The sequence below is a fragment of the Mycteria americana genome, chromosome 12 (assembly GCF_035582795.1).
Source record: "Mycteria americana isolate JAX WOST 10 ecotype Jacksonville Zoo and Gardens chromosome 12, USCA_MyAme_1.0, whole genome shotgun sequence".
In the NCBI taxonomy this organism is placed as follows: Eukaryota; Metazoa; Chordata; class Aves; order Ciconiiformes; family Ciconiidae; genus Mycteria; species Mycteria americana.
The window spans coordinates 3,457,645-3,482,592 of record NC_134376.1 but is presented as its reverse complement, the minus strand read 5'-3'; the positions used below and the strand labels follow the sequence as shown (position 1 = coordinate 3,482,592).

The 24,948-nt window shown below is 42.8% G+C and overlaps 1 protein-coding gene across 8 annotated transcripts; it reads left to right on the top strand.

The window, feature by feature from the left end:
• The first annotated feature begins 5,866 nt into the window (after positions 1-5,866).
• PRPSAP2 (phosphoribosyl pyrophosphate synthetase associated protein 2) lies at positions 5,867-21,978 on the top strand. Of its 8 annotated transcripts, none has more exons than XM_075515040.1 (13): positions 5,873-6,001; positions 7,362-7,451; positions 8,458-8,520; positions 9,193-9,343; positions 10,492-10,544; positions 10,668-10,734; positions 11,769-11,941; positions 12,925-13,040; positions 16,606-16,661; positions 19,049-19,197; positions 19,932-20,002; positions 20,721-20,867; positions 21,279-21,978. In XM_075515040.1, exons 4-13 carry the CDS (start codon positions 9,225-9,227, stop codon positions 21,435-21,437), a joined length of 1,110 nt encoding a protein of 369 aa, XP_075371155.1. In that variant the 5' UTR covers positions 5,873-6,001; positions 7,362-7,451; positions 8,458-8,520; positions 9,193-9,224; the 3' UTR covers positions 21,438-21,978. The 8 variants fall into 8 exon arrangements, with proteins under 8 accessions (XP_075371154.1, XP_075371149.1, XP_075371155.1 ...); XM_075515036.1 differs by having other exon boundaries at positions 8,458-8,577; XM_075515042.1 differs by lacking the exon at positions 7,362-7,451 and adding an exon at positions 7,124-7,167.
• Positions 21,979-24,948: the final 2,970 nt, after the last annotated feature.

The window sequence follows — 24,948 nt, the reverse complement described above, 5'->3', positions numbered from 1 at the left end:
TCTCCCATTGTATCGAGTTCCCTCGTGTTCAGACTATCTCATTATCACAGTGATAATTGTGATAGTCCCTCATTCCCAACTAGGAGGCAGGCTGTTCATTCTCTCTGATACTTGTGTTTGTCATGCGCTTATCTAGAAAAGCTTGAATGGGAAAAAAAAAAAGGGAAACATTTTTTCCAAAGGCATGCAAAGAATCCAAAGAGGTTGAACAACTCTTTTGGCAGCTGTGTCCCCCTCTGACGCAGCTTTGCTCTCAAGGCTCTTTCAGAGGCGATGGGATGGGTGGAACAGCCTGAACCCCCCAGTATTTGCAGTCATTGAGAAAGGTGCTGAACCCGCTGCCCCGCTGGCGTGAGGCCCTCATTGGTCCCGCGGAGGGGCCGATCCGACAGCCCCGCTCATACAAACAGCGGGCTGGGACGGGCAGAGCCATTGGGGCGTGCGGGGTTCAGGCTGTGCGTGGGGGAGCCTCAGCTGAGAGAATAAGCAAGTTTTGATAGTCAGTATTTGGTATGAATTAGCAGACCAGGGTGAGCAGCCTGATGAGGTCATTAATACTTTGGTGTTGGGCAAGGTAAATATGGAATCTCCAAAACATCTTGGTGAAGAGCTCAGAAAGACTTGGCAAGTGATTTTTGGTTAGAGGTTTTGTCACAGGCTGTGCCTTCTGAGTGCAGAAACTGTGCTGGCCAGAGCTGTGGTCCAGAGCTGCCCTCCAAGGAAGGTAGCAAGGGATGGTGATACTTCACTAGCCGGGGTAGATGGGAAGAATTATATCATGGGGCCAGTTCGGGTGAGGGATGACAGACCTCTGTATGCTGAAAAGAGAACTGGCAGAATCCCATTACAGCCTGGTTGTGTCCTGCCCTGATTCAGTCACAGCCCTAAGTGGCACTGGATCAGCGTTACAGGTTTGGTCAGACTAGGGTCTAGCAGGATGGTAAGATGTTCTTGTATCCTTAGTGCAAGAGACAATAACTGTGGTGTTTTAATCATGCCGAGGGACAACCATGGTGTAAGTGGGTCTCGTGACACAGCTACTTCTGTAACGAAGACAGGATCTTAGATGAAGATCTATCAAGAATCTCAAGGAGGTAAAGCCGGGGGTGAATTGCAGCATGCAGTAGGTCCTCGACAGCTGTGGATTATTCCTATGCCCGGCAGTTCTACATTGTTTTAGCAAGCATGTAGGTCAGGGAACTCAACAAGAGCTGTCGCTGCCTTGCTTTGGAGGAGAGAGTACAGCAGGTAACTGGAGATGTGCGAAGCTGCAGAGATATCAGGGAGGAAACCAGCCAAAGAGGATGTGGCAAGCGGTAGCTCAAGAGGAGAAGGTATTTTCTCCTTGGGACCTGGATGAGAGCATGGAAATAGAAACTGGGCTCAGAATAGTTAAGAGGAAAGAGGGAGGAAAGAGTGGGAGCTAAAACAGCCTTGAAAGTACCAGCAGCATGATGGTAGGTTCAAATGAATGGGAGGGAGGCTGCAGCAGGTGAGGAAGTTCTCACTAAGGAGAACTTAATGAGACAATAAAAGCCTCTGTGAAACCTAGCAGTCCCCATGCCTTTCCTCTGGTGAAACTTTCCTGGTGAGTAAAATTTTTAAGTGTCCCACTCTTGAGCTTGGGGAATGGACTTGTTAGATAAGGTCAAGTAAAAGCGCATGGAGGTCTGACAGCAGAACTTCTTCTAGAGCTTGCTGAAATCAGGGAGGGGAACAATATGGCAAGTTAGAGGACCGGTATTGGTAAAAAGTTTCTCTGTGAAAGGGAGATACTGGTAATCGTGTTAGTAAGTGGTGCAGGCCAAGCCTCACCCAGGTCTCCTCAGCCTTTCTTGGCGTAGCAGCTGGGTGAGGGTCCCACCCAGCATGGGAGTTAACCTGCTATTGCTGATCTAGGATCGGTCCTGATCGGCACCAAACTGGGAAGGGAACAGGGTGCTCTTTGCTGGTTGTGCTTTGGTCCCTCCCTGCACCTCTCCCAGCTTCTGCTTAGCTGTACGGGGCAGGGCTGGTACCAAATCTCTCTTTACACCCCCCAGTCTATCTCTGTGCAGCTGTGTATGCAAAGCACAGGATCTTTTCTCCTCTACCGAATTCCGCTTTAATTTGCGAGTACAGTGACCAGTGACTAACTCGAGCCCTGCCTGTATGTTCACTAAATGCCTGTACAGGGCACGATGCGCCTGCGCTCTCTGTAGAAGAGCTGTAGCTTAGTGCAATAAATGGCAAGTCATGCTAGGACCCAGTAGGTAGGACAGAGAGGAATGGGGTGTTTGGCACTAACTGTGTAGCTGTTCACATTCCCTAAAATGACATGACTTCACTGTCCCATTACAACCGCTTTTGTCTAAAGGCAAATTGAAGGGCAAACCACATCTATAACAGAAGGTGATGGATGTTAACTGGCTGTTACGCAGACTTTTCAGGACAGAACTGCACACAAACACAGCAAAGCAAAGAGAATCTGCGAACAAAGCAAAAGGCGCTGCTGCTGGTTCTTGTTTCAGGGCAATGTTTGTTCAAACCCTCGCCCTCTCATCCAGCTTGAGACACTTGTCTGTGCAGTGACCTGTTAAACGCTGGGTATTCCAACAAGCCTCTCATCTCTTTGTTTGAAGGCTGGTTGGAGATAACCCCGTGCTGAAGCTGATGTGGCAGATCTGTTAGTCATTGCAGACTGACCTGGAACTGACAGAGCGGTTAGAAACAGGAAAACAAACTGAACTCGGCGAGTCTTTCAGTCAAAGCTTCATGACTCAGGAGGAACAGGACTGTAATAAAATGAGTCGCTGCCTATTTCCTGCAGATGGCCAAGCCATGGCTTGGCAGTAATATTTGATAAAACAAGAGAGGGCTATCTACTTACATAGCCTTTCACATAGATAAGTCATTTTCTCTGCTCTGGGGCCTTTTTTAAGGCACTTTGGTTCCCAGATGTGGGGAATGCTATTTTCCAGATCACTCCCAAGAAATGATAAAATTGCTCCTCCCTCCCTTGATTCAGAAATGCATTTATAGTTGCTTTGAGTTCTGCCTCCCTAGCTGGATAATATCCAAGCCAGCCTCTTCTGGAAATCAGACGCAGCCTCTCCCAAGGCAGTAAAGCTGAAGGCAGGGGAGGAGGGAGGTGGTGGCCTTGAGGCTGTGCTCAGTGCGGAGGTACCTGTGCGCTGCAGAACCTCCCAGTGGGCTCAGAGGGGCTGGGTAGGGTAGAGGATGCTTTTGGGATGCCTCGTAGGACCAACCGTTCACAGACCAAACCTATTCACAGGGCTCCATTAGGATCAAATCAAAACGCTTCTTTGGTGTACCATGTCTGATAATTCTCGCTGTCAGGTAGTTCAGTAGGTGAGTTTTAACATCCACCTCTTTAAAAAAAAAAAAAAAAAAAAAAAAAAAAAAAAAACCAAAAAAAACAACAAACCCAACCCAAAACAACAAGCAAAGCCAACCTGGCTGAGCAGTGATGGATGGAGCTCAGGAGACTGGATGACAGTAGCATTTGTCTTCTCTCAGGTGATGGATGCAGGCTGTCGTCCAGCCAAGCACTGGATGAGCAGTGCCCTTCACCTTGGCTGGACTAGGTGTGGGGGTTTCTTTGCACATCTCTGCTTGCCAAGGGTTACATCTGGATTAAGAACAACAAATCTCTGTGAGCCAGTATATTCACACCCAGCAGTTTTTCAGAATTCCTTAGGTGGCTGCTAATTGAATCGTTGTAAATGAAATAAAACCTGGGTGCTCATTTTGGAGCAACTATTTGTTAAACTCTTAGCATTTGGATAGCATATTGTAAAATTAACAAATCCCTCTCCCCTGGGAGCTGAGATTTAAACTTACATTCCTCTGACCAGGAAACAGAGGCAGGAAAGAAATTGATTTGCTCTAAGAAAACAAAGGCAGTAGCCTTATAAAAAGGATCAGAAGACAGAATCTTTCAGTTCCTGGTCCTGTGGTTTGCTCAAGCAATGTCAGGAATTTGGGGCAGCATGAATCAAATAGTCAGCAAATTCTGGGTGCCCTAGGGTATTGAAAAATGCTTCTGGGGAAGGCAGCTAACTGCATTATGGGTCAGTGCTTCACCATGTGTTTTTTCTAGCTGTTCTGCCTTAAACTGCTCTGCGGTACCAGCCTGGAGTGAAATCCTGCCATGAACACTGATGCTAAGAGAGAAATCTCTGCTGCCCTGCAAAGAGGCTAACAAAAAGCTCAAACCCAACTTCCCCTTTGTCCTAAAAGCCCCAAAACAAAACAAAAAAAGAACCTACTAGGGTCAACGACCCTGAATCAACTGTGGAAGCACCAGCCTGTAAGCAGAAAAATACAGACTGAGAACGGTGGGGGTGGCGAGTCGTTAGGAGAGGACTATTCTCTTACACCTAAGTGTAATTCGGAGGAGATTCTAGGAAAGGCAGGGGATCATTGCTGCATCTTTGTGAGGGTACAAACAGGTTAATGGCCTCTCTGCTCACATATTTCAAACAGATGTCTTTGCTTTGTGCGAGCGCTGCAAGTGCTCTACATCTGGCAGCTGCTCAGCGGCTCCAGGTTAAATTGCTCTCCTTCCCCAACTCCGAGTCTGTTAAAAAAGCAAAAAAGGAGACAATTGATGAAGTCTTGGAATGCAAGAAGCGATAAGGAAATGTTGTGAAATACAGGGAAACACTGGCCTGTGAATATTTAAAATGGAAAATGCAGTTTGTAACGGCAGAAACAGCAGTTTCAAAATATGAATCTAAGTGTTGTCCCTTTGCAGGCATGTTTGGTGAGCAGTCCTGGCAGCTGTGGCTTTTCTTCCTCCTTCATGGTAAGGCCATGAAGTATCTGCTGGGGTGCTCCACACCTTGCTCCAATCCACCCTGCAGTCTAGAAATAATTAATTTTAATGTCTTTTTGTGAGAGAAGCCGTAGCAGAAAGTACCTGATTTGTACCTTTATGCTAAATGCTAAAATTCTGATCCATAAAGTGCTGCTGATCTTGGGCATACTGAAAAGCATAACTTAAACCAGCTTCTACCTACCCAGTTAGTGGGAAAACATGGTGCTTGTTTATTAACTTAGGAGGGGGGGGCCCTGGCAAGACCTTTACCCTCCGGAGTCTGTGCAGGATGACTGTAACTTTGTCGAAGCAGTGAAAGGACACAACTTTTGCATGGGTGCTGTCCTGTGATAAAGCTGGGCTTTAAAGAGCCCAGCTAAAATCATGCCAAAACGATAAAGCTAAAATCAGTGCCTTGCTGCAGATGTCAAATGAATCTTCATCCAGTTTAACCTATGTATGGTGCAAGGAAGGCCCTGATCGGGGACTGTGGACAAATCGCCAACTCTCTTGACAGTATAAAAGGAACTGAGAGTCCACTAATTGTCTGGGTTTTTTTCTTTTTTTCTTTCCAGAATAACTTCCTTCTCTACAAACACTGCTGGTCTGATGGCAAAGGCCAGCCGGTACCCTGGTGCCCGGCGGGGATGGGGAGGACCCATCTGGGTCCCAGAGCAGCGCGGCAGCCGTCCGTCCCTCTGACAGGGATGCAGGTGTGGAAGCTCTGAAACCTGGCACCTTGCGGACATCCGCTGGGTTATGCCGTATGGACTTTGCATCGGGGCTCTCACAACCCTGGTGGGGACGTTACCCACCCATCGTGCTCTTTCTTTTTTGGGGGGAAAAGCTGAAATCCGGCGTTGGTACTGGAGTCCCCACAGTATCTCCCCGCTCCGGGTCCCCCCCAGCATCGCGGGGGCCAGGGGGGAAGATGGCGCCGGCGGCGGCTCCCCTCAGCCGCGCCGCGAGGCCGTGGCGGGAAAGGAGGGGAGGGGGGCGGGGAGGGCGTCGCCTCGCGCCCGCCCCTCGCGCGCCCTCCCTCCCCCTCCCTCCCTCGCGCGGCGCCGCCATCTTGCAAGCGGACAACCGGAGGGGCTGAGCTCCGCCGCTGTTCCTGCCTCTCCCCCTCCCCTCCGGCCGGGCTGCCTTCTCCCGGGGCCGGGGGGCCGGAGCCGGCAGGTAAGGCCTTCAGAAAGGGGCACGCCCGCCCGCTCAGCCCACTTCAGCCGGCTGTGTGAGGGCAGGACATCCCCTTCCCCAGTGTTCTCTCCCCTTCCCCACACAGGGTTCCGCCGCCCGAGGAAGGGGCTTCGTCGCCCTCCTCTCAGGGGCCCTGTGGGAGGGGGGGGGGGCCCTCTCCTGGGCCGCCCCTCTCCTCTGCGACCGGGGGCTCCTCGCCGTCCGTCAGCCCTGCAGGTGAAGGGGAGCGGCGTGTTCGCTCCCACGCTGGGAGCTGCGGCGTGCCCAGGCCTTTCCCCTGAGAGGCGGGAAGCGATCCTCAGGTACCCTGCGGTGCCTGGGTGGGCTTCCCCTCCCAGGGCATGTGTAACCCACCTGAAGGACTTGTAGGGAGGTGTGGGGTGGAAGGGTCGACCCTCTGCCGTTTAACCCAGGGGGATAGGTTAGTGTGGAGGGCCCTTCTGGGGCCGGGGAAATTCCCCGTGGGGAGATGGGTGAGAGGGTTCAGTTTCCCTCCAGCCCGTGGGGAGCAATTCTCCAGTACCGTCGTTATCCCACACAGTTATTCCTGCCTCTTTTGCTTTCTGTGTGGACATGCTCAATTCGTGGTGTAAAGCCAGTGGGAGTAGAGTGTCATGTGTACCCAGTCCAGTAATGTTTGTGTTCATCATGATATGTCTGTGTAACTCTGTGCAGCCCAAAAGAAAGGGTAGGACTTTGTGGGCTGCAGCCTACTCTATGGTGTGTGTGTTCTCCCAAGTCTGGTGCAGGCTTGGAAGATTTGTCCACCTCAAGCCAGAGGGTTATGGTCCCACATACCCTTGTGGAGTCATGTCTTTACACATCTAATAAAGTTCTGTGAGCTTGTTGTCATCCCAGCATCTGTTTCAAGGTTGATACATCAATATTACTCTACAAATGCAACTTTCCCCCCCCCCCCCCCCCCGCCACACGCACACTGTAGCCCACTTGTTGCTGCTGAAGTACATCCACAAGAAAGTCGTTGACCTATGGTTATGTGAAGAGCTATGTTCAGTGTTGCTTGTGAATATGTCAGTATCTTATTGTGGTGTAAAATGCACCCTGAACAATAATGAGGAACCAACAACTCTTGTCTTTCAGCAGATCTCTTAACTCCCATTTCCCTAATCCATGGAGCGAAGAAGGTAACGCAATGGGAAAGAAACTCGTGTCTTCAAAACACTATGTGAATATTTTTAGTAACATTGAAAATGGTCTCTACCTTGTTCCCATCTAATCACACAAGCAGGGTGTTTTCAGGTGGTGTTCTGAGACCTAAAACTATTTCTAGTACATGCTCGTTTGTTGGATTTAAGATGTGTCTTTAACACGGTTACAGATATTTGATGGATGATGGCCATTAGTTAACAGCTGGGAGTTACAGAGACCGTGCAGCAGAACAAAGGAAGAAACACTGGCTTAGAAATAGGTTTTTAATTCTCTTTAAATTGTTGGGTACTTTGGGAGGGATATAGTCGAGCTTTCGACTGGATGTCTGTAACCGTACTGCTTTCTAGGATTTTTTTTTTTATCTTCTTGTCTGAAAGCAGAGGCTGAAAGGGGTGGGGTCTTGCTTTAGCAGTGTAGAGGGGCATGCCAGGTTCTAGTAGAGTTGAAACATATAGGTGCTCAAATTTTGTTGCTGAAGTTGTTGCTACTTCTGCTCTCTTTCTGCACATCTTGAAAGTTTTGATGACAGGCAGGTTTTCATTCACAGCAGCTGAGCATAGCACAGCCTCTTCATGAAGAGATTTGTTGTTAGGAAGTTCCTGACTTCACTTTGGCTCTTAATTGAGAATGAATCACGTACAGTTTCTGTGACGAGGTCAGACTGAGCAAGAGTATGTCTAGTTGCAAAGGTGGGCTGAATGAGTTTCTTCATAGAGCTAGCCAGCTGTTCCTGTAAGTATGAAAACTGTTGCTTTTCTTTTAGATGCTGTTTTGGAGTACTTAATAGTTGATATACCATCAGTTTTTTGTAACGGATTAGGTGTGACTATGAGATAATTACATTTCTCAGCAGGGAGATATTTACCAGGGAAGAAGTTATTGATTTATCCTAACTTCCGTTTACTTTGTTCTGAATTATGCCACTCGTATTTGATATTTTCAGTCTCCTACGTAATGCTGAAATGGATGACGAAGGATTGGACTATTTATACAGCAGAAGGGAAGTGCTGTAGCCTAGAATTTTTTGAGTTGAATGCTACTTACGATCTTTCAGTGGCTGCTGGTCAATGTGATTTTTTTTTTTTTTTTAATTTGAACAAAATGTTATAGTAGAAGAAGTCATGAAAATGTGATGTTACAAAGAAGAATAAAAAGTGTCAAGATGGAATCCCATCAAATCCTTGGCAGGATTAGTGGTTTGTGCCTTTATTTGGGGAAAAATATTGTATAGATTTCCTCTTGATATTTTTCTCCTGTTTTCACAGGAGAAATATTAGTATCAAAGAATGACAACAACTGCTTCACCAAGTGGATGCATTGTGCAAGAGGTCATTATTTACAGCTACCAACTTTATTGAACTCTTCCTTACCTTTCATCCTTATTTGTAAGTTTATAATTTGTTGCAAAGTGACGGAAAGATACGCAGCTATGGAAATAGACTCTTCTAGGCATTTTAGCAGAGGCAGGACCCAGGAGCTCTGTTTAGCTCAGTTTTATCTCTGACTGGCTTTGTGATCTTGAAAAAGTCAGTAAACGTTGCTCATTTCTGGAAAATGAACCAGACAAGCTGATGGAAAAGAGAATCTGTGTTACTAGATGATAGCCTGAGGAAAACATTTAAAAAAAGAAAAAAAACGAAGAAAAAACATGTTGAAGTTAGGAGGTTGTCTAGGGGGATCTTTGAAGGCCTCCAGGGAAGCATTCTGGTGGAGGGTATGTAAAGCTTGGGGGCAGGAGAGGGAAGGCAAGGCCAGCTGAAGCCCCGTTCTTTGTGTCGTCGTGTTAGGTATGCTGAGTGAGGTTGGTAAACGGTATGGCTTGTGGGTCACGACGTACCGTAAGGATATATTCCTGGTACTATTAAAGTGGTGATAACAAATATTAAGGATGCTGGAAAATACAGGCTTATGGGAAACTCTTCAGTTTCTAAACAGAGAAAGTTTGGGGGGGTTTTTTGTTCTTAACATTGTGGTTTTAACAGACCTTTGATCTCTTGCAGTCTTTTAGAAGCGAAAAAACAACTTAGGTTTGATGTTTTGTGTGCCATCAACTGAAATTGGGGCCATCATGAATATAACCAAGGGTGGACTGGTGCTGTTTTCAGCTAATTCCAATTCATCATGCATGGAACTATCGAAGAGAATTGCTGAGTAAGTAAAATCCTGCAGGGCAGCTTAGGGTCTTGGTGTTATTATGATGGGACTTATTTTACTGAAGACCGATCTCTCTGTTTAAGCAAAGTTATGTAGGAAAGTTGCCACGCTTTGCAAGAATGTCTAGTGTACTGTATTGCGCAGGGTATTTCAACAGATCAATAATAAAGAAAACAACTTGTGTTTAAATTGTTTGGTGGCAGGTTGTGATTGGCTGCGGTATGTTGTAGAGAACATGTGGAAAAATTAATGTTTGGATAGTGTTAAATAATTGTGGCAGAAGTTTTTATCATTTTCTCATTCTGCTTGTAGCAGGATTTTCTTAGATGGCAAAGCTGCATCCATCCTGCTCACTGTATATTTTAGATGGAGACTTTTGTTTAGCTTTAAACGCGTGAATAGCTTCAGCAGAGCTTTTTGACTTAAGGAAATTTTTACCATGCTACTATAGCAGCATTAGGATGCATAACTTTACCAGGAGTATTGCACATGATGGTTTTCTTCCTGAGGCTTATGTACCCAAAGTTAGACTGAGATAGGAGGAGAAAGGAGAGTGCAAAGGAACTGAAGGTATGCATTGCAAAGACTTGGGCATAAGTGCATAGCATACCCGGTTGTCTTCTCTTCTTTTTTAGTGATGGGGATTTGTGCTGATACTGAAGTGGAATAGACATAGCAGACGTTAGTCTTCCATTATTCATCGAATAGAGCTCGCTAGTATTTCCAATTCACCCTAGATTGACATTTTTTCTATAGGGAAGAATGCTTTAAAAGTAGTCTTTTAAACATTGTGCATGTTTATGTTGTCGTGTATATACATATATAATGTATACAGAAATATATATTAAAAATTAGAAATTGTTACCTAATTTAGTAATCAAGCATTATTTTTTTTCTGTTCTTCGTTCTTCTGAGCTTGATTTGAAAATGAATTCAGCTTAGCCTGCAGTGCAGCTTCTGGAAATTGTAGATGCTTTGTTAAGAGATTTCCACCATAATTACTGGTTTCATGGTTTGGAGTTTTCTTGGTTTTCTCCTGTGAAATACAGCTTTTTCAGTAACTGTTGCATTGTATGGGGTTTGCATTTGTTTTGTCCTTCATTTTCCCATACTGACTTCTGTTTTTCTTTTTTCTGCTCCTGCAGGCGCTTAGGAGTTGAGATGGGGAAGGTTCAGGTTTATCAAGAGCCAAACAGAGGTGAGCATTTAAATGGCAAAACTGGAATCTTACCTAACTATGACGTGTGTGTGTTGGCTACCCTTTTCTTAGACTCTATTGAGTTTTGCTATTGCAAATATTACATATTTCTCTTCTTGGCAGAAACAAGAGTGCAGATTCAGGAGTCTGTGAGAGGAAAGGATGTATTTATCATCCAAACAGTTTCAAAGTGAGTAACTGTTTAAAGACACTCTCCTAGCGCTTTGACGTGGACTGTCCATGAGAATGCTTCTGTTTTAATTTTTCTTTGCATTTTATGTCTATGATACATTATAATAAGCTTAGATTAACTAGATAGAGGCTTCTCTTTGTGGATTTTTTGTTGCTACTGTTTTGGGGTTTTTTTGATATGTGCACAAAGAAGACTTCAGCATAAGCTAACCTCTGTTACTTTCATTTTCGGTGAATATGTCAATGAAACATTCCCCTCGGTTTCTGCATTCTTTCACAAAGTGCATTCTTTTGCTTATGTCATTCTCTTTAAATTCTTCCCTTTTCAGCTACCCTGTCTCCAGCACTGCTACAAAACTCTAAATGTAGGAGGAGCATTTCCTAGGCAATGTATACTGTGATTCAGAAAACAACTTTTTTTTAAAAATTATTTTTTAAATGTGAAAAGAACTTTACAGATCCTAAGATGTCTTTTCTAATGGTAACAGAAACAGAAAGTCTCTGAGTTCATGACCAGATCTCATCTAAAAAAATATCTTCTCAATGTTTTCATTTATGACACAAAATAGATGGCAATTGTTAAATATTTTGCCTGCTGTTGGCTTGAATGATACAGGAATCTGTTGTAAAGTCTGAAACTTTTTTTTAAAACAAGAAAAGCTTATCTGTATCGGAAAAATATATCTATTTTGTTTTGTGCACCATAGAAGGAGATGTTGGAGATAAATTATGGACTACTTTGTTATTGCAACATGCTGTGTTACTAAAAGCCTGAAAGTGGTATAACAAAAACTGCTGAATTGCCCAAAATAGCCAAGTCAAAAAAAAAAAAGTGTAATTCTAGTGAAGAATTAAAATGCTGGGTCCAGGGCACTTGCTGTCCTGAGGTGCACAGCTGGATTCTTAGTGAAGATTGCTCAGTCACCATACTCTCTACTACCCCGGAGTGAAATCCCTGGAGAGGGTATAGATATTGTGTTGAATACAGAATTTTTATGCACGAGATATAGAACTAGATGCTTCTTGTTCCAGGGATGTGAATACTACGATCATGGAACTCCTGATCATGGTGTATGCCTGTAAAACCTCCTGTGCCAAAAGCATTATTGGAGTGATTCCTTACTTCCCGTACAGCAAACAGTGCAAGATGAGGAAAAGGGGCTCCATTGTCTCTAAATTACTGGCTTCAATGATGTGCAAAGCTGGTAAGAATGCAGGTTATTATGAAATAATCAGGGCAGTGGGGGCTCCTGCTGTCAGCTTTCAGGTTTGGACAGGTCTGTGCACAAATTGGGATTCTGTTTAAAAATAACTGCCAGGTTTTTCATGAGTTTAAAACCCACATAGAAAGGAGAATGTAATTAGAAATGTTTCCAAATGATGAGTTCATAAAAAAACCCAAACTTGTAACAGCCATTTTACATTGTGTCCTACTGAGCTGGCAAAATGAGTCTGCTGGACTCCGCTGCTTTGGGCCATGGTGTCTGTCTCTCATAATGCTGTTCTTTGCCTTTCCAACACTCTTGAACAGTTGTGCTTTGTCATTTCCATCTTGTTTTTTACCTGTTGGATGAATGCGCTTTGTATCTGTCCTTTACATTTGAGATGATGTGGGAGATTGAGATTATTCATTTTCATATCCTTCAACACGTTTTCTTTCCTGCTCCTTTCCTTTTGCTCCTGTCCCTGGGAAAAACAGGCAGCTACAGTGAACACAATGTGATCTGGTTTCTTATTTTGAGAGAAGTGTTTTGATGATAAGGATTTGGGCCCATTTTTCAGGAGTTCAGAACTCTAATGTTAGCTGTGCTGGGGTCTTGCTATGTGGCATAGCACAATTTATCTTATTAGTGCTTCCATGTTGTCGCATGTCGAATGGAGAAGGATCTTACCTGCCTCAGTGTGGCACTACTGAGTCAGTTATGTAGTGTGTTCTGAGGTTCTTTTTTAAAAAAAGGACACTGTAGAAATCTCGAAACATGAGAATGGCAGTGTACTTAGGAGGGATATAGTTAATATGCTACGTACTTTCACTAAGTATAGTAGCATTGTTCTAATGCAGCTTAGAGATTTTGTTCTGGACAAACTTCACTGAAACTTCCTAGAGAAATAAAAAGTGTGTCTGTTGTTCTCTCTTACTTTTCTTGATGTGCTTCTCCGTATGTCTATTTTTTTTTTTTTTTTAAAGGACTAACTCATCTTATTACCATGGATTTACATCAGAAGGAAATACAGGGCTTCTTCAATATTCCAGTTGATAACTTGAGAGCATCTCCATTTTTACTACAGTACATCCAAGAAGAGGTGAGGAAGGCCTGCTATTACAGTTGCTTTTTAAAGTTATTTTTTGTCATGTCTTGAGGCTTCTGAAACCAATTCCTCTGAAAAGACTAACTCTTCAAACAGAGTTTTAAAGGGGGAAAGGTCATGTTGGGGCAGGGAGTGGTGTTGGGGCAGTTGGTTCTTTTCTTCCCCACAGACTTAAGTTTTTTGCTTTTATGAAGAGCTGGCATTTTCTTATCTATGCAGTGGTGCTGTTCTGTCTTCGTTGATACATTCCCCGAACTAGTATTACAAAAATGAGGATTTTCTTGCTCTTGGTATCCTCTTCCTTTCCTACTTCCAGTTTCCTTCACATTTATAGGATGGACTGCTTGCGTAGGTGTAATTTATATTGCATTATGAAAACACTTTGGAAGTTAAGTTGTAAACTGAGAGAGCCTATCAACCATAGTCTGAAAGTAAGAACAGATGACCTCGTGTGTGGAAATCTTCACCTGCTGTTTCTTCACCATGTTTCAGCATGTCTTGACTTGAGGAGCTTAACTTCTGATGTTCTGTGCGTCCATTTCTCCATCTTATTTTTATAAGTGCTTTGAGAAGTGCTGCTGGTAGATTCATCTATACAAATTGTGCAAATGATAATTGTAGGTATGAGATGCATATTATGCCTCTGAGTAATGATAATTTGGAATAAAGCAAATGCTTTCTTCCTGGTGAGAGAAAAGGTTGAGCTCACTCTTACTTTTGAATCCGAGCTATTTCTTTTTATAGAGATATGAATGCGTCAAAAAAAACCCCCAAACCAACACAAACCCAAAATCAAACCAACATGATTTTGTCATGACAGTGTTAAAATCTGTTTGGGGAATCAGTTACCATTTGAATCTATCGTTATAATTTCATTTGGTAATAGAGTCAAAGAGGATGACAGAACAAAACTCCAGGCTCTGGCTTTGCCACAGTCATTCCTCTTGTATACCAGGAGAGAAGTATTGCACATTGTAAGCACTTCAAAAGTTAAGAAAAGAAAAAAAGTGGAAAACCAAACATGCAGATACAGGACAGGTTGTGCCTTTATATGTTGCTTGAACGTATGGATTATGGTTGATAACAAGATCATGTTCCTGGTTTAGTCTTGAAGCACATTTTCACACCTGAGCTCTTAATGGTTTACAGAGAATTGTTGCGGCTGAGTCTGGCACTGCTGTGCTGTCTAACAAATGAACGTTTGTAAAGATCTGCTGAAATATGTGTCAAGAGGTCTTGAAAGATACTTTCAGTTTTTCATTTCTTCAGTCCTCTACTTGTCCATGAGATGACTTGCTAAAACTGAAGTTGACTGAATGTATCTGATCATGTGGGATCCATATTGGCAGCTACCTTCACCAGCCAGGTCATACACAGTATCTTTTCTTCAAAGTTTCATCCAGTGCTGCTCAGGAAGAATTTAGTATTCATCTCAAGTTCACGGTGGCAGCAGCTTGCTGCATATCCTGCACTGTGAATGCCAAAGCATGAAAAATACTTCAAATGGGAGTTGTGATGGGATATGTTGAATAGCATGAAATAGAGTCCAGCTTGATAAGAATGGAGGTCACTTAAAAAGCATTTAACTGAAAGTTAAGAGGGTGAGGGCTTGTAGTTGTTTCCTGTCAGGAATTTATGCATAGGTGTGAAGAGAATTACGTGGTCTTCTGGGATGAAGACAGCCCAATCAGTGAAATGTATGGGGTATGAAAATAATCTGGTGATTTTCCTTTGTATGCTTAGCAAATGTTCAATACTTAGTGTCTTCTCTCTTTCCTATGCGTACATGTTAATCTTAGAGTGACGTAGCTCTTTGTTTCAAGGAGTTGTTGATGTCTTCCTATCTTTTGGAGGACATTTCTGGCTTTCTGACTTCCTTTTTAAAGAGCTGAGAACAAATTTGATAATTTGGCAGGGGAAAAATGAGGCAATGATGTCTGAACCAGATCAAAGCCTTTATTATGTCAAGAGACAGGCCCTGCCTTGTCCATACCTTCCATCATGTTAATCTTTGTAGCCTGTTGTATAACTAATTGTTTGTAAAGGACAGAACATGCTAAATTCCCAGTATTATAGGTGGAGTTAGTAGCACTGTGGATTATTAATGTTGCCTGACACATCCTCAGAAAAGCTCTTGTTTTCAGTTGGTTAGGCCTATGCCCATATTCAGAACTTAATTTTTTTCTTTCCCATGCCTATTTCAAGTAGAGTGCTTTTCGAAATATTCAGCCAGTGTGGTTTGTATGTTTGAGGATAAGATTGTGGAAGAACTTACCTTGCTTGTGTTTGAAAAAACCCGAGTATTTCTATGCTCTGGAACTGGTATTTGACATCTAACAGCCAGGCGATGAACTGCATGTCAGGGTATCGTCCCCCCAGATTTGTGAAATTACAACTGTAATAGATCAGTTTGCAGGTATTTAGTAAAGAGTCTTCCATCCCTTAACACTGGGATTCTGAGGATTGGATCTGCTCTGTAGGATTTCGCTTGCTATTGCAGCTGAGAGCGGCTGTGGACTATTGTTGTGGCAACTGATAGAAGGACAGACAGTTCTCTGTATGCTGCGCTCTGTGGCAGACAGATTGTCCCAGGGCAGCACAGTGAAGGAAAATGCTGAGTTTGCAAGGAAGGGGGTAAGATGAGATATTAGAGGGAGTGCAGATTGCTGTTGGGAAGGAGGACTGGAAGTGCGGATGGTGGAATGCTCAAGAAGTTATGGACAAGGAAAGACGAGTCTGATCTGGAGTCACTGTTTGCAGGGAAAATGGAGACTAGGATAAGAAACTTCTGAGAGATGGGGACTAAAATGCTGGCTAAATAGAGGGAAGGAGTCTGGAGTGAAAAGCCAGTATGAGAATGGGGTAGGGCAGGGGCAGCAAACTTTGGAGTAGATTGTGCTTATTAAGACTGACTGAAGTACCCATGGCCTCAAAATGAAAACCAGACTTCTTGGCCTTACCACTTTGCTGCTGTCGGCGTTTGCAGCAGCATCCTCTAGTGCTGACCTGCGTAGCAGACAGTTTGCAGCAATATTAGATCAGTGCAGTGAATGTGGAATTTTTATCCCTTTTGATGGTCCGTATAAAGAATCAGAATGGTGTGATGGAGTGATGGAGAGGCGTTACTTTTTTTGGTATACTCTGAAAAACAGTAGGAAATAGATGAAATGCTGTGTTTTCAAGTGATTAAAGACTGCCATGTGCACACACAAGACAAGTTAACAGGAAACTTTAATTTTGATGGTTTCCTGTTTCTTTTAACACTTGTCCGTGTAGCCCTGATGTTCTTCTGAAGCAGTTACTTTTGTGTAATCTGTAATACAACATGGTGTTTATGAAAGGTACAGTTTTAAGTTAATATCTGAATTTTCTAAATACCTGTTTTTACTGAGCTGTGAACTCTGATCATGTACCATGGATTCTTGAGTTTGCTTTCTTATGTTAGGTAAAATGTTCGATGCTTAAAATTCTTCTGGCAAAATAAAGTTCTCTGATTCTTACTGAGTTTAAATTTGTCTAAAGATATGAAGTAGACATTGCTATCTGTTATTTACTACAGATACCAGACTACAGGAATGCTGTAATTGTGGCCAAATCACCTGCGTCTGCAAAGAGGTGGGTAAGATCTGCTCTCTTGTGTTAGAGCAGGAAATCTCTATTGTGATTTTGTTCGTAGGATCAAGTGAAGGACAGATACCCAATAATTAGAAGATGCAGCCTTCAAATCCCTCCCAGTTCTACTTTGTCAGATGTGCAGTTTTTACATCATTGCTATAATCATAATAAATCTAAGGAGAGTAAAAAGCAAACAAACAAAAGGATGAGGTAAATCAATACAGTGCTTAGGACAAAGAAGGTATTTAATCATATTATATTTGTGCATTTACATTATAAATTTCCTGCTGTAAATGAAGAAAAATGGCTGGAAGTATAACGCCATTAATCCAAAGTGATTGCTTAACGTGGTCATAACTGAGAACATGGTTGATCAGATCCTAAATACAGATGGCTTACCATCCAGCATGGTGAAACAGGATTTGACGTTTGAGATGATTTTGATTGTGAAGTCCTTGTTGGCTGAATGACTGTTCTTAATCCATGAAGCTTTTTGGTTGACTATTCCTAAACTCTTTGGAATTACGCTGCTCTCAGCAGGTGGTGTAAGAGTTGGACAATGGTTTAAGAGATACTGTATTTGCTGTGGTGACAAACTAATAATTTGTTGAAAAGTTACCTAGACTTTCATGCCAAGGAATCATGATACTCTTTATAAGAAAGGTTTTTTGTTATTTTATATAGCAAATCAGAAATGCTTTAATTTGTAGAAGTATAGCGAAGGAAAGAACTTTTGTCATCTTTGTTTTCCAGCAGTACTTTTTATGTGATTTCTTTTGTTTTGGTCAGTTATGTTACATTTGCTTGTCTTGGACCGTTCCTTTTACTTGGTGTCAGTATTGCCTCTTGGGAGTAGGCAGACATTTGTTGAAGCATTTTCATGCTCGTCAAGTAATTGTGCATGCCAGCAAGTAGTCTACACATACCTTCAACTGATCGGACAGATAAGTTGCACACGTAACCGATTTGTGTAGGAGAGGATCCGGAGCTGTATTGTTTAGCTTCTTCATGTGTACATGTGAGCATTTAAGAGCAGTATTTGAGGAGGTACATTGTATTTGGAAAAGGGTGATCGAATGCTTCAGCCTAATCAAGGAGAATACTTTTCAGATGAATGTCTACTTGTGGAAGAGAACCTTTGCTTGATGAAGTTCAGAATGTCTCTGTGGTTTCTGAGCTCACTGGAAAATTAATAAATCATTTTACTGTTACTTTGAACTTTATTCAGTTTAATACTGCATTTTAAAGTAATTATTATGGTTTCGTTGATAGGATTATGCCTTCTAAGTCACAACTCTTAACGTTTGGAATAATAATTTATCTGTAGTTACTACTTGAAAAAATATCCTAACTGTATGATAACCACAGGGCAGAAGATTCTTCATTTTTAATTAACTGAGCATCACGATGGGAAAATTATTCTCTGGACGTTGAGTTGTTTGGATAGTGAAACAAGGCTTAAGCATAAAGGAGGTGATTCAGGCCACAGGTCTTAAATGCTAATGTTAGAACAAAGTGACTCACTCTGGATGTGCCAGTCTCACTTTGACCAGAAGGAGACTAGATCACTGGCTTAGGCTAGATACCGAACTCTTGGGTGTGCAAGGTAAGGTAGGGTGAATCTGCTAATTTTTGCGTGCTGCTTCCAGCATCTGGGGTACAAGCGCTGTGTGAGAAATTCCTATTTTCCTGACTCTCCGCTTTCCTCACTCCCCCAGCTAACCTTAACTTCTTTACATAAATGTCTCATTGTAGTTGCAGAAATACTGCGTGGTGAAGGAACTTCTTGTAATCTTGTAAAAATCCAGGCTGTTTAACTTTGAAGAGTGGTTTGTCAGGCAAAATGATCGTCTGGATTCTTTTTTCTGTAGGATGTCTAAGGTTATGTGTCAGAAGGTCAGGGATATTGTCTTTATTTAGTGCACATCCTGCTAAAAATAAATAGGTGAACACTTGTTTTCTGTTTTCATGTGAATATTCTTTTTCCTATTAAATGTAGACAATCCAGACATCTAGGCTGTTCTCGATTACTGTTGGTTGAGACCTGCTAAAGCATGGGATCTCAAGAATGCTGAAGGCTAGGAAATGTGTTTTTGACTGTTGGGCAAAACAGAAGGCAGTTGTCAGAATTGCATGACTTGCAGCATTTATCCTGCTGCTTCAGGGCCAGTGTGGGTGCTTTCAGGGATGTTCTGACTCTCACAAGCCTGGTGAAAACAAGACACTAAGGGGCAAGTGGTTTCTTCTATGTGTTTTCCTAAAATGTTAGCATCATTCCATTTTTTCCTCTGAAATGTTAGAAATAAAATGGAAATAGATTAGGATTGTATGTAAGTGAATTATTTTAAATGTAATTTTTTTTTTTTTTTTTAACCCTTTCCCTACAGGGCACAGTCATTTGCTGAGCGCTTACGGTTGGGAATTGCTGTGATTCATGGGGAAGCTCAAGATGCTGAGTCTGACATGGTGGATGGTCGACACTCACCTCCTACAGCCAAAAATGTAGCCGCTATTCATCCCAGTTTGGAGATACCCAGTAAGTAAGTTTGTGTGTGAAAGTGTTCACCTATCGTTTTTTGTGGGTTGGGGGGATGGGGCTGGCAGCGATGGACCATCAGGAAGGAGTGGTTCTTATAAAAACAGTAGGGGGGGAAAAAAGATTCCTTTTTGATGCTCTTTGTCCGTGGTATTAGTGCTAGGCCGTACATCAGGTCTGTCCCCTGTGTAGGAGGGGCTGTGTCATTACAGGTAGTCAGAAGAGCCCCTGGCAGAGGTGCCCCAGTTTTTTGCCATTTACCTTTTCTGTTGGAATGTTTCTGGGGGACAGAGCTAATAAGCTGAGCTGACGCTGGGTTTGAGCGTAGCTTTATGTCATGGGCCTTGACAGAGTAACCTTGCTGAATGTGGATGTGATCTATAGCTGCACCAGCAAAACTTCATTGCGTAAACCTGGGCTTGGATCTCAGTAGGCTGATTGAACTGGTTGTGTCTGCAAGCCACTCTATTCTCTGTACTAAAATTAAGAATTAATTGAATGGGTTAAGAATTTGGGTGTAAATGAATGTAGTTAATACTTTGGCTAAACTTAAAAATCATTTATGTATTAAAATCCCGCTGTTTTTTCCCAGTAATGCTGTGATGGTTGAAATAGTTCTCTGTAGAACGGTGGTGACCCACGCAAGTAGGCATTTCCACACTTGAAGTAAATTGTATAAACTTTCTCTTTTTTTTCTCCTTTCTACCCCTCTCAAAAAATTTGCCATTAATCAGTGCTGATTCCCAAGGAAAAACCACCCATCACAGTTGTTGGAGATGTAGGAGGAAGAATAGCTATCATTGTGGTAAGTAAGATGGCATAGCCTTTGAGAAATTACATTAAATATGTTAAAGTTGCAGCAATCAAGTAGATTTTCTGCTGTATCAGCAACTAAACTTTGGTTGATGGTGGGCTTTTGATACTGCACTTCTTATACCGCGAGGCAGTATTCTGCACACTTATTGAAGCTGACGGTGTGAACTATGAAGTAATCCGTGCTGAAAAGCAGCATTTGGACCTTGTTTCTATGAACAGGCCAGAAATTTCTGTTTAAGTGCTTGCCTCTGAAGGTGAGGAGTTTCAGGTGGTGCTTGTACATCAGATGAGGGCAAAATTGCCACGTTTCTATTCTGTGAGTTTAGAAATGCCGGTGAAGTAGATACGATGCAGTCTTATGGTTTCTCTAAAGTTGAGTGTAATCTCTGGGCTTTTAATGGAAAAGGTCAATTTTCTGTTAGTTTGTTTTTTGAATGAGTGTCATTTGTCTCGGCTTTTCCCTCTTTCCCTCATGGAGCAATCCCTCTGCCCCTTGATGCTGCAGTAGTTTTAGACGCTCTGCTTTTCTGCTCTTTCGCACTTACCATCTAGCTCAGGTGTCTGAAGAACAGCATCAATAAAAACGTCCATTTTGCGTTGGCTGTAAACTGTTACACTTAAAAAAGACGTAATGTCAATCTGGGCGTGCTGTGTTGATCTGCCTGAGGACATGGTGAATCTTCACTGACTCAGTCTTATTTTGACAGGATGACATTATAGATGATGTTGACAGCTTTCTTGCTGCAGCCGAGACCCTCAAGGAAAGGGGGGCTTACAAGATCTTTGTAATGGCCACTCATGGCCTGCTGTCTTCAGATGCTCCCAGGCTGATAGAGGAATCTGCAATTGATGAAGTAAGTGTGGATTCTGAATTTCTGATCAAATGGTTTTGGGATTTTTAAGCAAGTAATTTTCTCCTGACTTGATTATTAAAATATACTGGCGTTAAGAATTTAGCTGGGAGGTTCTTGGGTTCAGTCTTTCTTACCATGGAATTGTATACTGGAATATTAGCATCTACGCGTGCTTACACTATAGCAATGGGAAACGAGGGAAGTAGTGTGAAGAGGGACTGTCAGTATTAGCAGACTCTTCCCTTCAGTGTGGGGGATATTTTTGTACCTTCCTTTGGACCTGCGTGGCAGAATGAAAGGGAGGAAGGACAGTGCCGTTAGTATCCATGGACATTGCCTTTTGTAGTTCTAATATGGGAGGTGGAAAACATAAGGGAGCTACAGCTTTCTGATCATTTTTTCTTTCTGTAGGTGGTTGTTACAAACACAATTCCACATGAAATCCAAAAACTCCAGTGCCCTAAAATCAAGACTGTGGATATCAGCATGATCCTCTCGGAAGCCATTCGCAGGATCCATAACGGGGAGTCCATGTCGTACCTTTTCAGAAATATAGGACTGGATGATTAATGCTTTTTACTCTAAAAGAAAAACCCCGGGCCAAACTGGAAGTGAACAGATAATGAGCTGTGAAGCATCATGCTTACCTTAATATTTCTATTGAGCCACTTTTTGTTTTCTCTTGGTTTAAGTATCAAGGTAGAACAGTTTTTAAGAGCTATTTTTTTCTTTGCAGGGTTTTTTTTGGGGGGGAGGCAGGTGGGAAATAAACATTTTACAAAAAACTGTTCTAGTTGCTTTTAGGTTAGTTGCACTATATACATGATGGAAAAAACCCACAAAACACTTGAGGCAAGCATTTGGCTTCTAAATTAAGCATTCCTTTTCCAAAGCTGCTTGCTACAAGTGCTTTAAAAGATAATAAAATGAAGTGACTGTATAATATTTGCATTTTAAAAGCCAAAAAGGTTGTACTGTTGTATGCAGTTAAGTGATTTTGTAGGAGTGCTTTTATAGAAAAGCATATGAAATATGCACCTGTATTTATTTTCTGCAACAAAGAATAAAGACTTGTTTTGTGTGAGCTTTCTAAAAATGTTCAAGTACTAGTCACTTGTCTCCTAAAGTGTGTCCCCTTAAAAATGATTTGCAGGTATTACGTGACTGAGAGAAATCAAGAGGTGAATTGATTCTTTTATGCTAACGTGTGACTTTGGAATATGAACAGGATTCAGGCTTCTTGGCAGTAAGGAGAATAACATGCATTTTGCTTGTTGTTACAGTGAAACACCTGCAGCCGAGGCGAGAGGCTGCTTTTCCCTCCTGTTGATAACTCATTGTCATTTTTCAGCCTGCGTTCTGCTGAGCAGTCTTGTAAGACGCAAAATACAACCTTTCACCGTCCGCTTGCAGGTGCTATCACAAACGTTTTTAGATTGGTTGTAATTTGGCAGTTACAGTGCACTTCCAGTGTGCTGCTTTGCTTCAGGGAACGTGGGAGGGGGCGAAATCTACGGCTGGATGTCAAGGAACAACAGGGACATGGGAATATTGCGGGAGGCAGAGGTTCCAGCTGGTAAAATCCGAATTGGCTCATCACAGGTCAGAGGTTTGTAGCCTGGCCTGAATGTATGGATGAGCTAAAAAATACGGCCATAGCGCAGAGCTTAACTTGTTCAGGTTGGTTTTTCCATCCTTAGGTACATGTGTGTGGAATGGCCGGCTAGCTGCCACGCTGGGAGCTTCCAGTCTCGGAGACTTGAAGTTCCTGGCCTGTTGCAGAGAAAACGGTGGTGGAATTAATGAGCATTTAGGGATTGTTTGGTCTAATCTCTCTCAATCAGAATGTCCTGCAAACGAGTATAAAACTTTTGGCATGTCGAAAACCAGAAGTGAAAATTAACCTTTGTTGACACCTTTTCTCTCTACTCGAGACAAACTTCCAAGGGCTTTGGAAGGTTGATTTGCTTTTAAGGATAAAACCCCCTTTTTTTTTTTTTTTTTTTTTTTCTCCCTTCCCTTGTCTGTCTTGGCACAGTGCTGGGAATGATGGAGGCCTGGACTGTGGCTAGAAGGCCTAGATATTGCTAAAAGATCTACACTACTTAATCTTGGTGCGTTCAGCAAGTCAGATGGCGATTTTATTTAAGCAGCTGCCCATTGCTGTTCAGATAACGCTGTTCTTCATTCTGTGAGCTTATTTTGCACAAGATTATTCTGTTTGATTTTTGCAGTCCTGTCCAGAGAGGTACGTTCTGTCTCTATGAAACGACAAAATGCAAAGCTGTACCTGGTTGTTCTTTAATGACAGTAGGTTATTAAACAGTTCAGCGATGTTAATAGATACACAGAGCTGACGTATTAACGCGTACATGTACTTTGAATGTGTTAATGCAGGTTAAATTCCAGTTGCGGTTGGGTGCCTCAGCGGCTATTTCAAAGAGAGGAGAAATAGTCTGACCTGTCTCGGTGATGGGCGTTACTAGTTGCAGTGTATTTATTGAATTAGTGAAACCTTGTGATACGTGGTTGGAAAGTGTGCTGCCACTTGAACATGAGCCAGCAAAGCATTCAGCGCAGGAAACAGTATGATTACTAAATACCCAAAAACATTAAAATCAAAAGAAAAACATTAAATTCAAAAGTTGATTCCTGCTGCTTGTTTCGTGCAGGCCTTTGGAGGAATAGCTTCATCTCTTCCGTGGGCGTTTCTGCTGGTCAGCCCTCGCTGGCGTGCTGAGGATCCACCTCGGACGTTCACATAATTCCTGTGTTTGATCATTGCTTTAGCGTGTAGAAAACCCCCAACTTTGCCTAGTTTCGTGCAGTGCAATTAATGTATTGATCAGGACTCAAGAATTGAGGAGCGGTTGTGGTCATAAGACTGGATTGCTGGTCCTTTGGTTTTTCATATATTGGAGTGGTTGAAAGGGAGCAAAGCACGTGCAACTTCACTCGGACATTTTTCATACCCCTTTCAGTACAGCATACAACTGCAGAGCTACCTAATCTCTACGTGCTTTTCCCAGAAGCAAAAATATCAGATCACCAGAAACGCCAGCTATTCTTAGAGGTATTTCTCTGGGATCCTTCAAATGTACAGAACGCTTTAAAAACCCTGCTTTATTCAGGAATTTCTACAGTCATTAACTACTCAGAAGATCATGCAAATTTTTTCCAGACTTAGTATCTGCAAGAAAAATACTGGAGTTTGGTTTACAGTTCATAGAAGACAAAAGCCTTGGCGGTTTCTTGTCCAGCCATATCTAGATGTAAGGCACCTCTGCAAGCAGGCTGCTGGGAGCCCGTGTCCTGAGAGTCTGTGTCGCAGAAACGCATTAATTGCAGGGGCAGCTTGGAGTGGAGCCTGCGGCTTCTTCAAGATCAAGGTAGAAGAAGCAGAAAACCCCAAGGAAATGGGAAATAAGTAGCTGCTCATTTGTGAGACACTGAAATCAAGAGGTGCTCGCCTTGGACTGTGCTTCCCTTGGGAAGGGCGGGGAGGGAGGCAGCGGGCAGCCAGGCTGCCCACCCAAGCGCCTTCGGGAGCAAAGCTCGTTTAATGATAAATGCCCTCAAGCCGCTAACGAGTTACTGATTCAGTGACTGTCTGTGTGAGGCTTTTGCTGAGGATGAGGAAGGAGGCAGAGGAATGATGGAGGGCAATTCCACTGCTGGATCCTTTACCCCCTCACAGCAGTTCGGTGTTGCTGATCTGGTTGTCGTAGTGGTTTATTTTTCTTTAAACGTTGCGGTGGGAATATGGGTAAGAGCATTTTCTCTTGTTCCCTTTCTGCTTTCTTTTTTGAATATATTTTTTTTTTCCCAGGGTTGGCTTCTCCGTGTGGAATATTTTGAAAGCCTCTCTTATTTTCTTGTTGTAGTTTGCACTTGTTATGTATTTTGTCGTGCTGCATTTGCTCAGTTCTGTTGTACAAACCCTCCGCCCCGTTCACCTGCTATGGAAAGACTCCTATAGCCTGAGAACGAGGTGGAATTAACCGTGGCACAAACCTCTCCCCTGGCCTCCGGTCTGCTGGGCGTAAGCAGATCTCCTGCTTGTCTATTAAAGGGTGTTGAG

Bases quoted from the DNA above. Each gene is read 5' to 3' on its own strand.
- PRPSAP2 (XM_075515039.1), top strand. From the start codon at position 9,225: ATGTTTTGTGTGCCATCAACTGAAATTGGGGCCATCATGAATATAACC. The intron at 10,545-10,667 runs GTGAGCATTTAA...TCTTCTTGGCAG, and splicing joins TTATCAAGAGCCAAACAGAG to AAACAAGAGTGCAGATTCAG. The intron at 20,003-20,720 runs GTAAGTAAGATG...TTATTTTGACAG, and splicing joins GAAGAATAGCTATCATTGTG to GATGACATTATAGATGATGT.